Genomic DNA, 14,815 nt, shown 5'->3' with positions numbered 1-14,815 from the left:
CTGCGCATGCACAAAATCCTCCCAATGCTTTCCTAAGGGAAAGCATTGGCTTAGCTGACATCATAAAGATTGATAATGGCAAAATTTACACAGCGTTGGAAAATGGGGGAAAAAAGGTGAGCAAAAACACCTTCCTCATGCGATCGGAGGGGACAAGTACCTAAACACGCACACACTCTGACCGGCTTTCACACACACACTCTGACAGGCTCACATACACAATCACTCTGACAACAGGCTCTCCCACACAAGCTCTTGACTGGCACTCACACTCACATTCTTGACAGGCACGCACACACACTCTTGACAGGCTCTCACACACTCTTATGCCTACAACAGTCTTGCACACACAAACTCTGACAGGTGCTCACACACACTTTCTTGAAAGGCTCTCGCTTGCTCACACACACGCACACATACAGACACTGACAGACTCTCTCTCACACACACACATTCTGACAGGCTCGCTCAGGCTCACACACACACAGACTCTGACAGGCTCACACACACAGACTCTGACAGGCTCACACACACAGACTCTGACAGGCTCACACACACTTAAATTTTTGATTTAATTAAACCCCACTCAGCCTCCGTACCTTTGGTAGAGCTGAGTGGGTCTTTCCTGGGGTCCAGTTGGGCTGCTCTCTTCCTGTGTGCTAAGGAGCAGTATTCTGCCTGTAGCTCATCTCTGCTCCCTCACGCTCTGTAATGATGCCGGAGCCGGAATGACGTGATATTCCTGCATCATTAGACAGCGCTAGGGAGCAGAGAGCAGCTGCAGGCACAGTACTGCTCCCTCGCCCGCCGCCCACAATGCTTTCGCCGGCGGGCAGCGTTGTCCATGCTCCTCATGGCCCCCTCCATGCTCCTGAGGGCAATATTCCCCTGATGGCCGCCGTCAAAGCTCCCTCGGCTGCCACACTAACTAGAGAGCTGGCAAATCTCAGACGCCAGGGCGAAATTTCCAGTTGCCGTGGCGACCTGGCACCTGGGATTTGTCGAGCCCTGAATTAATAAATATATTTTTAGTAAGGGATGCAAGCACAGAAGATTCTTTTAATGTAGACTTTAGAATGTTTGTAAAATGGCTTGGTGAAAAAGTCCACAACATATTCCACAGCGCTGTACAATAAGTGGACTAACTAACAAGTAGTTGCAACAAGACCTATTACATATAAGTAAAAATGAATGGAGCAGTGCAAAATAAACAGAAAAGCAGAAGAGAGAGAGAGAGGGAGAGAGAGAGAGAGAGAGAAAGCAGGTGTGGAAGGGAAAGGGGTGGAACTATGAGGGAGACAAATCCTATTAGGAAAATACCTCTAACCTAAATATGTGGGAAAATGTACAGAAAAAAAGAGTACTGCGCTTTCCCTAAAATAGGAATACCTTCTTGTTAATAAATATGTGAACAACTGAGCTGCTTGCCACAACCAACTACAAAAAGTAGTAGTGAACTTTTTATATAAAGATAGCAACCAACCAACAAAGGTTAAAAATATAATTTATTGATCCTTGTATATATAAAAGGCTATTCTTTATAGCAATGTTTGCAATTCCTGTTAATATCGTTATCAAAAAAATACATTTAAAACTGATAGCTTTTTATATATGCACAAGGATCAATAAATTATATTTTTATCTTTATACAAAAAGTTCAGTATTTGTTGTAGGGGGTTGTAAGACCTATTACATGTATAGGAACAGAAGGTCTCCACAAGGGACCTGTTCAACGAGCTCACATTCTAAGGGGTCAGGGTTGGACAAGGTGGTCTAAAAACATTTTCAGATAATGATTTACCGTATATACTCGTGTATAAGTCGAGTTTTGTGACCAACAATTGTGAAATATGCTATGCCTCATGGATAAGTCGAGGGTAAAACTTGGGACTATGAAATTCTGTGATTTTTATAATTTTGTCAGATTTTACCTAAGTAAGATCCTGGAACATAATCCTGTATATAATGCAGAGTGTGTGTGTGTATATATATAATGCAGAGTGTGCGTTTGTATGAGTGTGTGTATATAATGCAGAGTGTGTGTTTGTATGAGGGTGTGTGTATATAATGCAGAGTGTGTGTTTGTATGAGGGTGTGTGTATATTTTTTATTTGACATTCTTTATTTTTTATTTTATAGAGTCATAGCGTGAAAATACTTTACAGGTTAACAGGTTACAACGTGTAAGCTTTACAAATATGCGTATAACAGCAATTAAGTCATTCCAGCATTCTACTAACGTGCTGTTGTCGAACTGAAAACGCTTACATCGTTAGAGACAGGCTTGTATGCGGGTGCCATGTCGTTAGACGTGTAATAGGTGAGATCACAATGTGTTTGTGTGTGTATGAGGTGTGTGGTTTGTCCGCTGGGTTCCAGCGTGTCGTCGTGTATCTTGCCCCAACCTTTCGTTGTTGTCACCGTGAGGCAGGGGGGAACACGGATCGTCGTGTAATCCCCTGGTGAACCTCACGTACTGACATGTCTATGAGGGGGGGTGTTGGTTCGGTGAGTGATTGCCTGTGTCTCTCGTATTGGGTCTAATGTGCCCCACGGCACCCCATTGCGGCAGGGGCTAGTGTCTGTGTTTTTTGCGGTTCTCTTTTTTCCTTGCTTTACCCTAAACAGTGTGCATGTGTTACTAATATCTTGCTGGTGTATACGGTACTACATCTCCAGACGTGTTGTGTCAACCCGTGTGAGCTGACCTTCGGAGGATACCGTGTAGGGCTCTTAATGGGGGTTCCATTCTGGTTAGTGTCTGTGCTGTGTGTGGGTTCAGGCCATATTGGGTCTGGTGGGGTTTCGTTCAGCCCGAGCCTACGTGGAGGCCCGTTGTGCTACTCCCTGAGCTGCATGACCACCCACCAGTCTCCCCGGGCAGAACTGTTTTGTGGTCTCTCGGGTTAGTCGTTCTTGATCTGTCTTCGGTCATGTCTGGAGTGCGCTGTGTGGTCCCGTAGCGTCGTGGTATGTAGGTGCACTGCGTGTGGGGTCTGCGTGATGCGTCGTGTTGTCACCTCGGGTCGTTGGTTTGTGTCACTCGTGTGGTAGGTACGTCTACGTCCGTGTTATTTTTACAGGCGTACTATGTACACCGTTAGTCGTCTGAATGGCCTCGCCTGGGTCTGAGTTGTCATAGCATGTCTACCGTCCAGCAGGGCGTGATGTAAGTGAGGTTATATCTGTCATCCGTGGCAGTCCTGGTTATTTTAGACATGGTCTGGTCTGGGATCATCTAGCTTGGGTTGTGGTGTCGTGTGTCTAAGGCGGAGGCGAGTTTTGGGGTTGGGTTGGGGGGGTCAGCGTGTGTCCATCGTGTAGGGGGTGGGGTCTACTCATCCGGCACTCCCAGCGTCTGTTCAGCAGTCTGTCGGGGGGGGGTTGTGTCAATGCGACTGGGCCTCCTCCCCCCGCCCCTTTTGATATATATTCCATCCACGGGTACCATGTTATGGAGCACTTCTCCTGGCGTCCCTGCAGGGAGGCAGTCATCATCTCCATGTTATAGATCGTTTCTACCTTGTCTACCCATTGTTGTAGGGTGGGTGCCGTCGTATCTTTCCAGTGTAGCGGGATGAGCGACTTTGCCGCCGTAAGTAGGTGTATGAGGAGACCTTTCTTGTAGGTCTTCACAGGTGTGCGCGTATGGTTGAGTAGCAGTGGCATGGGTTGGAAGGGGATATCTGAGTCCGTGATGTCCGTAATCGTCTGATGGATCCTTCGCCAGTATGGTTCGATACGGGGGCACGTCCACCAAATGTGGATGCTGGTTCCTTCCTCAGCGCCGCATCTCCAGCAGTCGCTCGATATTGATTCGTGCACGTGTTGGAGGATGTCTGGCGTCCGATACCACCCTGTCAGTATTTTGTAATTGCATTCTTGGAACTTGGAGCTAATAGTCCCTCTGTGTGTTAGTTGGAAGATTTTAAGCCATTCTGGTTCTGTGAGTTCCACCCCTGTCTCCCTTTCCCATCGTGCCGTGAAGCCCAGGGGGCTCTTGTCTCTGTTATTTAGTAGAGTGGAGTAGAGTTGTGAGACTCCATGCGAGAGGTGTTGTCTGGACGCGCATAGTTGTTCCAGTTGCGACAGTGGACGATGTAAGTGATCTTTGCCTGCGATGCTGGCGAGATACTTCTTCACTTGGTGATATCGGAAAACGTCCAGGCCACTGGGTCTGCGGTTGTGGGTTATCGGTGTAAGCGGGTTGGGCGATGATGTGAGGTTTTTGGAGTATCGTATCCCATACCACACCTTCATTGTGGCATCGATCATCGGGTTCCCGGTTAGTAGTTCCTTGATTGATGCTTCTCCCAGCCATAGCATGGCGGGGATTCGTCCCTGGGCTTGGTGTTTCTCCAGTTCCACCCACTGCTTTGTGCTGGGGCTGGCATGCCAGTCAACCAGCCTGTGTAGGTGGGTTGCTTGGTAATATGTGAGGATGGACGGCAGCCTTATGCCTCCCTCCCCTCTGGGGCGTTCCAGGGTCGCCCTTCGGATGCACGCTGGCTTTTGGTTCCAGACGAATTTTCTAGTGGCCGTCGCCAGGGTCTGAAAAAATGCCCTCGGGAGGTTCGTGGGTAGTGTCTGGAACAAGTATAGTAGTCTGGGCATGATGTTCATCTTCAAGGCACTTATGCGGCCAAACCACGATATATATTGAGTTGTCCAGCGTTTCATGTCTTGTTGGAGGGTGGTGAGCAAGGGCGCGAAATTCAGTTGATAGATTTGTGTCAGGTCCCTTGGGAGCCACACCCCGAGGTAGTGTAGCTTGGATGCTGATACCTTGAAGGGGAATTGTGCTTTGATATGTCGTTGAAGGATGTCGTCCTGTGCCAGCAACAGTATTTCCGATTTGTCTAGGTTAAGCGTCAGGTCGGATACGTCCTTATATTGCCGAAACGCCTCCAGGAGGTGCGGAAGGGAGGTCCTGGGCTGCTCCAGGAAGAAGAGCATGTCATAGGCGGACGCCACTCGGTGCTCTCTTCCCCCTACGCTGCACCCCGTGATACCCCTATACCGTCTGACCAGCCTCCAAGAAGGGTTCTAGGGTGAGGGCAAACAGGAGCGGGGACAGGGGGCAGCCCTGGCGTGTGCCGTTGTGGATGCTGAATGAGTTGGTCAGCGCACCGTTTACCCGTATACGGGCTGTGGGTGAGGTGTAGAGCGCAGTTATCCAGGACCGCAGGTGTGGACCGTATCCCATATGTTTTAAGGTTTCTGACATATAGATCCAGTCCACCCTGTCAAACGCTTTTTCAGCGTCGGTGGACAACAGGACCATTTCCTTTTTGCCGGTAGCAGCGGCATGAATGGTGTTGAGGGCACGAATAGTGTTATCCCTGGCCTCTCTACCGGGGATAAATCCGACCTGATCAGGGTTTATCAGGTCTTGGAATGTCCGAGAGCCAGTGCCTTAGCAAAGAGTTTGACGTCCGCGTTCAACAGAGAGATGGGCCTGTAACAGGCACAGCTTGTTGGATCTTTGCCCTCCTTAGGTATTATTGAGACTGTGGCTCTCAGGGTGTCTTTGTGGAATTGGCCTCCCTCTCTGATGGAGTTAACGCCTGTCAAGAGTTTGGGCAGCAGGATGTCTTTAAAGGAGCGGAGATATGAGACCGGTAGGCCGTCCGGGCCTGGGCCCCTGTGTGCCTTAGTTGATTTCAGTGCACCGGCCAGTTCCTCAATCGTCAAGGGCAGCTCGAGATCTGCTTCCTGTTCCGGGGTGAGCCGTCGGGTGACGTGGCTCTGAAGATATGTGACTATCCGTTCTCGATGGCTCCCTGCTTCTCTATCTTGGTGGCGTCGTGGTTGGTCATATAACGCCGCGTAGAATTCCCGAAACGTTGATAGTATGCCGTTCGGGAGTCTGGTTACGTCCCCCCTGTTTGTGCGAACCTTGTGAAAGTGCTGTGCTTTCCGTCTGTCTTGTAACATCCTAGCTAGCATCCTTCCACTCTTGTTTGAGTGTTCGTAATAGTATCTGGATGCTTTCCTCGCGGTGTGCAAGATTCCTTGTGTTAGTATGGCTTTCAGCTCCCTTCGTGCTTCCGTTAAGCGGAGGTACGTGCTTTCAGCAAGGTCTTTTTTGTGTTCCCCTTCCAGTTCGGCTATCTGTTTTGTGAGCGTTGTGATATGTTGTGTTCGGTCCTTTTTGCGTTTGGTGCTCTCGGCGATGAAATGGCCCCTTATGACGCATTTGTGAGCTTCCCAAAGTGTTAGCGGTGGCATCTCCGGGTCGTCGTTGGTTCTGAAATATTCGGTTAAAGATTGGGCGGTTTTCCTCCGAAATTCTGCGTCATCCAGTAAGGATTCATTCAGCTTCCAGTGCCTTTCACGGGGTTTGTATAATGGGGAGCTTGTGCGGATCAGCAGTGGTGCATGGTCCGTGTGGTCCATTATGCCTATTTGTGCCTCGTGGAGAAGGTTGAGATATTCCTGTGCCAGGAATATATAGTCGATGCGGCTGTAGCTAGCATGAACTGCCGAATAGTGGGTGTAGTCCTCGGGGTTGCATGCCCTCCAACGATCCACTAGGCCAAGTTTGTGTAGAGATCGCTGAGCTGCTCGTATGCAATGCGCGGGGATTGCGGTCTGCCCTCTGGAGGTGTCCGTACGGGGGTCAAGAGGTATGTTGAGGTCGCCTGCCATGACCAGGAGGCCCTCTCTGAACCTCTCCAGTTTGGTTAGCGTCCGGGCTAGAAACGTGTGCTGTTTTCTATTTGGCCGTAGAGGCACGCAAAGGTGTATGTGTGCTCCATGATGGTGCCCTTGACGAAAAGAAATCTACCGTTGGGGTCCATCTGTGTTGCAGTGTGCTGGAACGCCGTCGTCTGTGCAAAGAGTATTGCCACGCCTGCCTTCTTGGCGTCTGGATGATTCGCGTAGAATCCCTGTGGGAATCGTCTGGTCTCCAGTCTGGGGGCGTCCACCCCTCGGAAATGCGTCTCCTGCAGGAACACCACGGAAGCTATCGCTGCCCATAGGCGCCTTGCCAAGTGCGAGCGCTTTTCAGGCGTGTTGAGCCCCTGGACATTATTGGACCAGTAAGTTAATTGAGCGGGGACAAATCCCTGTGAGGTTGCCATCCCGGCGATGGGGCGGCGTCCCCGTGGTCGTGTCGGTAGGTTGTTAAGGTATGGCGTTCGGTGTGGGGGAGTCTGTCTGTCAGGTGTGGTGAAGTGTATGGTTCGGCGTTTTTCGCCTTGTGTGCGGGTGTGACTTCGACCCTGTACCGGGTGTGATTGTTCCCGCGCCTGGTGGGTTGTCCCAGAGTCGGGAACACCGGTTGAATTTACAGTGTGGGTCTGTCTCAGTGGGGTTCCGTACGGTCACTTACAGTGAAGTCTGGGTCGGATTTCGGTGTGGTTGGTACTCTCCCTTCTCCATCGGCACCCAACCTGTGTGAAGTGTGTGGAATCGCCCTAGGTGCGTGCTCTATAGTTGGGGGCAGCAATAGTCGCCTGGGATTTTGATGTGCAAGTTGGGTTGTGATGTCCTGCTCAGCAGTCCGGTGCTCTAGAAGCGTCAGTGCAACCAAGTCTTGTTAGCGGTACGGGCAGTATTACCTGCGGTCCCCTCTGTCTCGGTCGGCTCCCCTGGCGTCCCGGTTTTGGCATCCGTGTGCTATCTGGAGTTTCAGCTAGGGTCGGTACTCAGACACCTTGGGGTACTCTGTCCCTATCTCACCCTTCGGGGCAGTTTGCTATTGGTGGTCTGAGGGTCGGCATGTACAGGGCGTGGTACCGCTGCCCAGGGGGTTTTGTCCTATCTGTGCCGTCTCTCATTATGTGGTGACAGGGTGGGCGCAGCGCGTGAGCTCCTGTATTGATGTCTGTTCGGTGGGTCGGGCTTATAGCGTGGTCGCCCCCTGCTCCCGGAGTTTCCAGTAAGAGGTCTATCTGAACTTCAAGGCCTGTGTAATAAGGTGTGGCTACTTGGCATCTATCAGGCGTCAGGGTGGCAATTGTGTGCAAGTCTCTCCTAGCGTGTGTGGTTGTGGTGACATAACAAACAACTGCATATATGTATAAACCGTTAACAAAATGTGCCTATTCCTAGCCCAGCTCCCCAGGTAGCGCCAGTTCTGTCCACCCGCAACCCGGGCTTTCCCCTCCCACAGCCCTCCGCTTGGCCTGTCCCGTGAGTTGCGGAGTGTTGGAGCAGCGTGTTCGGCACAGCGTTGAAAGCTCAAGGTATGACCCTGGAGATGGTACCCATCCACAGACTCCCCATTCCCTGCCCAGTTCTCCCACCCCACCTATAGGGCATTCCCCAACGATTCCCGGTTATATGGGCTCACTGGTGGGAACTCATCTCCCGGCCGCTCCCAGATATTAGCATCGGTGCCTACCCCACCTGCCTGCAATCTCTCCCCCCCTGTGTCTGGCTAAGCAATCGGGAGAGTACATACCCCTGCTGTGGTGGTGTCGGATCACTGCGTGGCGTCCATCAGCAAAGCTTTGGGGGGTCAGAAGGTACTGCACCGAACCGGCCTGATGTATCCTAGAGGGCCTTGGTTCGGTGCGGCAGGAAGGACTTTATTCCTCGGGGCCTTCCGGGCCTCCTCTGCGCCTTGGCGGTCCGGGCTCCTGGTGGACTTCAGTTGGGCCTGTAGCTCGTGCTGAGGGTTCTTCCAAAATCCAGTTTGGCACCGTGACAGCAGGCAGGATGGCGGTTCGTAGAAACCGGGGCACGTCATTCGGCCAGCGTACGTGCCACATGTTCCCCACTCGGGCCTGCAGGCTAAATGGGTATCCCCACTTGTATGGGATTCTCCGCTCCTGGAGCAGTCGGGTAAGCGGTTGCAGGGACCTGCGGGCATTTAGGGTGATGGTGGATAAGTCCTGATAGAGGGAGATCTGCGCTCCCATGTAGGTGATATGTGGAAGGGCTTGTGCTGCCCGCATTATGGATTCCTTTAGTGGGAATGAAAGGAGGGCGCAAATCAAGTCTCTAGGCTGTCCGTCCCTTCTGGGGGTGCGTAGTGCCCTGTGGGCTCTCTCAATGCCGAATCCGCCAGGGGCTGCTTCACCCATTATTTGGGTAAATAGGCCAGTTAGTAGCTCCTGCGGAACCTCTTCTTCAGACTCAGGCAGGCCTCTGACCCTAATGTTATTTCGCCGTCCACGATTATCCAGGTCTTCAACCTGACGTCGGAGGTCCAGCAGAATATTGCCTTGTCTCGTGGTTGCTAGTTCGGATGCCTGTCGGTGCTGCAGGGTCTGTAGGCGTTCCACCTCCAAGTCATCAACCCGGTGCTCCAGGGCAGAGAGATCGGTGAGGACTGCAGCGATTTCCTCTCTGATGATTGCCCTCAGTTCAGCCACCATTTCCCCCTTGTCCTTCCGGGTCATCATACTTGCCGAGATCGCGGCAAGTTCCGCGGAGATTTGGGAGAGGGTGCCAGGGGTGCTGGATTCTCGGGCTGAGCCCGTTATGCTGGAGCCAGGGGAGTCAGGAGCCGATGCGCCGGACTCGCCAGAATCGCGGAGGCCATGCGGTATGGCGAGGAATTCGTCCATCGGGCCGGCTGCTGTGAAGGGGTCGCGGTGGCCTGACTTGCGGTAAATAGCCTTTTAGTTTTCCCCATGGGTGGATGCTTGCGGCGGCGAGATTAAGCTGATGTACTGAGGCTATACAGGTTCGGGCCTAGGAGCTCGGGTGCAGTGCGACCTACTCCATTAGCTATCAGGCCACGCCCCCAGGGTGTGTGTATATAATGCAGTGTGTGTTTGTATGAGTGTGTGTGTATATAATGCAGAGTGTGTGTTTGTATGAGTGTGTATGTGTATATAATGCACACACTCATACAAACACACACTCTGCATTATATACACACACACTCTGTGTGTATATAATGCAGAGTGTGTGTGTTTGTGTAGTGTGTGTGTTAACTGGGTGGGGGGAGGGCATTTTTATTATTTATTTATTTTTTTACATTTTAATTTTGAAATTATTATCAATTTTTATTATTTAATATTTATTTTTGTCCCCCCTCCCTGCTTGTTACCTGGTCAGGGAGTGGGCTATCTTAATCCCTGGTGGTCCAGTGGCATGGGCTGTGCAGCGGGGAGCCGGCAGCAAGCTGTTACATACCTTTGTAGCAGCTCCGGTCAGCTCCCTTCACCTCCGTGCAGCTCCCCTGTCAGCTCCCAGTATAAATCTCGTGGTCTGCGTGCTGCGCATAGCTCTGACGAACACATGTGTCGCAAGATTTACACTGGGAGCTGACAGGGGAGCTGCACGGAGGTGAAGGGAGCTGACCGGAGCTGCTACAAAGGTAAGTAACAGCTTGTTGCCAGCCCCTAACAGGACCGCCGGGCTTGTAATGAGCCCGGCGGTCCTGGTCTGTATTATGGCAATGTAAGTTGCCATAATACAGACCTTAACTCGAGTATAAGTCGAGTGGGGCTTTTTCAGCACAAAAATTGTGCTGAAAAACTCGACTTATACTCGAGTATATACGGTAGATATTGCAGTTATCACCAGCATTTGAAAATTTGCAAATTAGTGCTGTTCAGATAATAATTTCATAGTTTAACGTAAATGTTGATTGGTACATTTGGTAATCCTGAAGCACAAACAAATTAGAGGGACACTATAGTCATAACAGCTGCAGCTTATTGTAGTTGTTCTGTGTATAGTATGTCCCTGCAGGCTTTTTAATGTAAACACTGCCTTTTCACATTACTGCCTCGGAACACCTATAGTGGCAGTCACGCTCTGTATGGAGGCACTAAACGTTACTCACAGATGCATTGTTTGTATTCCTGACACTATAGTGTTCCTTTAAGTCCATTGTACAGTGCTGCATAATATTTTAGTACCTTAGAAATTATAAAACTAAGAAATAGAATGAGCGATACATTGCTTAATGTAATTCTTTCTGACTTCCTAAGTGTATATTTTGGCTTTGCAAATTATACGTTGTCGAACTCTAAACTTGTTTCTGATTTGGTTAAAAAAAAAAAAAAACTGCCTGTGAAATTAAGTTTGTCATCGGGTGGCAGTCAGTCAGTGCTGTGTGCAATTTCCAGCATTACCCTTAGTTTACTCCTAATTTATGCCAAGTGCAGGGCAATTAGTACTTAAAGGAGCACTATAGGGTCAGGAACACAAACAGGGTTCGGGCTATAGACACCAGAACCACTACATTAAGCTGTAGTGGTTCTGGTGACTATAATGGCCCTTATGTGAGGTAAATTAGAGATTAGTGCCACTAATAATATACTGGATTGCCTACTTACCACCAGATGAGGACAAGAGGATGATGGGCTCAGACTGCAGTATGGCTCCTTTGGTCTGGTGTAGATGAGGATCTCTGGAGACTGTGTGAAACAGTGCTCACTAAAATCAACAAACAGGAAGCAGCTCAATTTTTGGGGCCCTTTACACAGCTGAAGGTCTGGGCCCTCAGGGCCTGACCGTGAGAGTATGCCTACAAGCCCGCCCATAAGTCCACCTGCATGGCCCACCCATGAGTTCGCTCACAGGGAGTGGAGTGTATGTGTGTGTAATGTGTAATGTGTGTGTGTGTGTGTGTTCTTATGGAATGTAGTGTATAGGGATACCAATTTGTGTAAGGGATGTAGTGTGTGTATAGGGGATGCAGTCTGTGAGGAATGCATTGTGTGTTTCTGGGTGTGTGTTTAAGGGATGCAAAGTGTGTTTCTGTGTGTGTAATGTAATGTGGTGTGTGTCTGTAAGGGGTGCATTGAGTGTGTGTAAGAGATGCATTTTGTTTCTGTGCGTGTGTAAGAGAAGTAGTGTGTGTGTGTGTGTAAGGGGTGCACTGTGTGTTATGGTGTGTGTGTGAGTAGGGATGCATTGTATGTTTCTGTGTGTGTGTGTGTGTGTGTGTGTGTGTGTAGGGATGCATTGTGTGTTTGTGTAGTTTGAAAGAGAAGGTTTGTGGGGTATGATAGTGGTTGAGAGGGGAGCAGCTCTTTATTATTAATATATTTTTTTTTTTAGTGCTCTCCCCTCCCCTCCCCTCCTGTCCCTCAGTGCTCTCCCCTTCCCTCCTGTCCCTCAGTGCTCTCCCCTTCCCTCCTGTCCCTCAGTGCTCTCCCCTTCCCTCACGGTCCCTCAGTGCTCTCCCCTTCCCTACTGTCCCTCAGTGCTCTCCCCTTCCCTCCTGTTCCTCAGTGCTCTCTCCCTTCCCTCCTGTTCCTCAGTGCTCTCTCCTTTCCTCCTGTCCCTTAGTGCTCTCCCTTGCCCCCTGTCCCTTAGTGCTCTTACCACCCATCTCTCAGAGCTTCTTCCTCCTGTCCCTTAGTGCTCTCCCCTGTCCCTTAGTGCTCTCTCCTCCCTTCCCTTAGAGCTGTCCGCTCTGTCCTTGGAGCTCTCCACTCCCCCCGCTCTCTCCTAAGTGGTCCTCTCCCTCCTCCCCCGCCCTACGTGGTCATAGCCCTCCTCCCCACCTTAGTGGTTCTCCCTCTCCACTCCCCTACCCCTTAGTGGTCCTCCCTCTCCCCCCCTACCCTTAAACCCTTTAGTGGTCCTCCCTCTCCCCCCCTACCCCTAAACCCTTTAGTGGTCCTCCCTCTCCCCCTACCCCTAAACCCTTTAGTGGTCCTCCCTCTCCCCAACCTCTTAGTGGTCCTCGTCCCTACCCCACTTAGTGGTCCTCCCTCCCCCACCTCCTTAATTGTCCTCCCTCTCCACACCCTTAGTGGTCCTCTCTCTCCCCCAACCCCATAGTGGTCCGCCCTCCCCCCAAACACCATAGTGGTCCGTCCCCCCCAAACACCATAGTGGTCCCCTTAGTGGTCCTCCCCCAACTCCTTAGTGGTCCTCCCCCCCCCCATCTTAGTGGTCCTTCCTCCCCCTTGTGTAACCCTCCCTCCCTGTTGTGCCTCCTACCTACCTCTGTAGCGTGGCTAGGCGTCGCAGACAGCAGTTCAGGAGCTTCTGTTTTCTGTACTCGACCAGACTGAAAGGAAGTGCTTTCTCAGTGAGCACTTCCTGTCAGTCTGGCCAGACACAGGAAACAGATGCTCCTGTACCGCGGTCCACACTGCCTGACCACGCTACACCGAGTGACAGTAAGGAGGGAGCGCTGTGCGCTACCCTCCTGCCGGTCACTTAAATATAGTGCCCCCCCCTGGCCGGTGCGCCCTAGGCAACTGCCTAAGTCGTCTATAGGACGCGCCGGCCCTGCTCCTATCACTATAACAACTTAATTTCAATAAAGTTATAATGGTGCCCAGATTGTTTATTTAACTTCAGCAGTAGTGCCAAAGCAATGCAAAATTATTTGGCATGAATATTGTGATCCTAGAAAAGCTCAAAGTTTAGGAAAGACTATTACAATTCTTTGATCAAAAATCTAGGAAATAAGTTCACCAAAAGTTATATGCTTGTAATTAAACACAAATGCTTGCACATATTTAGAGAAGTACAGATAATTGAAAAAGTAATTTGAAAATAACAAAGTACAGCTTTCCTGAAATACATTTCTTTGTTTTTTGAAAATATTCCTACAGTAGCTCAGAATAAAACAATTTAGGAAGCTTGTCTATAAATGTTTTGTTAAATACATTTTCTAAATATATCTAAAATAATATTTATATTTTTAGCCAGAATACAGATGATACCGCAAGCTGTATACCTGCTGTTTGGACTATTAGAAAATGGGCACACAGTCTACGTACATTGCAATGCTGGCGTTGGCAGGTCTACCGCAGCAGTGTGTGGTTTTCTCATGTATGTTATTGGTTGGAGTCTGCGCAAGGCACAATATTTTCTTGCTTCAAGAAGACCTGCTGTCTACATAGACAAAGTAGCTATGATAGCAGCAGCAGAAGACTTTCATCAGAAGTTTGGTCATGTTCGTTCCAGTGTGTGCAGAATATGAGCCACTGATTTATTAACTTTGCAATATATTTATTTAATTAAAACCCAAAAAATATTGGTAGCTCCAATGACAAATGGACACTCACAGGTAAGAGGAAGTTGTCAGACTATTGTTGATCATTCAAGGAATAAAAATAATTATTAAAAAAAATAGTCACAAAATATGCACAGGTCTGCTGCTGTCCAAAATGTCAGGTCCTAACCTAATGGTTACTATCATGAGTTATATCCAATGTATTCTTGCTCAGGAACTTTTGGCAAATCAAGGTTTGAAATAAAACATCTGTAAAAGTCGAGGGTGCTATACATTTCAAGTTGTTCAATGATGGTAAAGTTCCATCAGAGCAATATAGCCTTTAAAATTCTATGTAAAACAGACATATATCATGATCTGGAATCAATGGATCTTATCAACAGAATCAGACCATTTCCAGGCTCTCCTAAAATAACTGAGGCAAAAAGGGAATGCGTGAGGGAACCCTGTTGGACAGTGATGGCTAACCTTGAAAAAAATTATGGTGTCACGGTTAGCCATCACTGCTGTGGGCTTGTGTCTGTGGCCATGGAGTCAGAGGCATGTGCCCCTCACATAACTCGCTCCTGCGAACTCTGGCGATCCCTCTCCCCCACTCCCTCCCTCATTCTCTCTCCCTCCCCCTTTCTCTCTCCCCTCCAATATGTATGGAGGAGGTCTGCAGCTTTTTATTTCTACTTTTTGATATAGAACCAAACACCGAATGCACCATTTATCTGCTTTGACCTTTACAGATCTTTTGCGGTTCGTCATAATGCAAAGCACAATTTCAGGTGTGAGCTATCTGAGCTCTATAATACCATATTGTTATGGACCGCTTCATTGTAGTCTAAATTGCTAGATCATGCATGTCTCTTCTGGCGTACATGGGGAAATGCAATTCTTGTTTCATGGTCTGATTGATGTGTGTACCAAACTGTT

The 14,815-nt window shown here is 49.5% G+C and overlaps 1 protein-coding gene across 2 annotated transcripts in view; it reads left to right on the top strand.

Moving 5' to 3' along the window:
* EPM2A (EPM2A glucan phosphatase, laforin) overlaps nt 1–14,815 on the top strand; it is a 49,567-nt gene that overhangs the window by 23,940 nt on the left and 10,812 nt on the right. The window contains exon 5 of one of the 2 annotated variants that reach the window (XR_010086542.1): nt 13,584–13,948. Coding sequence is in view for 1 of the 2 variants with exons in the window: in XM_063441158.1 (XP_063297228.1) it covers nt 13,584–13,861 (278 nt within the window). In the remaining variant the exon portion in view is untranslated. Of the gene's footprint in view, nt 1–13,583; nt 14,737–14,815 lie in introns of those variants that run through there. The other variant, XM_063441158.1, reaches the window with a different exon arrangement.

Source organism: Pelobates fuscus, chromosome 2, assembly GCF_036172605.1.
Source record: "Pelobates fuscus isolate aPelFus1 chromosome 2, aPelFus1.pri, whole genome shotgun sequence".
Classification (NCBI taxonomy): Eukaryota; Metazoa; Chordata; class Amphibia; order Anura; family Pelobatidae; genus Pelobates; species Pelobates fuscus.
This window is presented reverse-complemented; position numbering and strand designations above follow the sequence as displayed.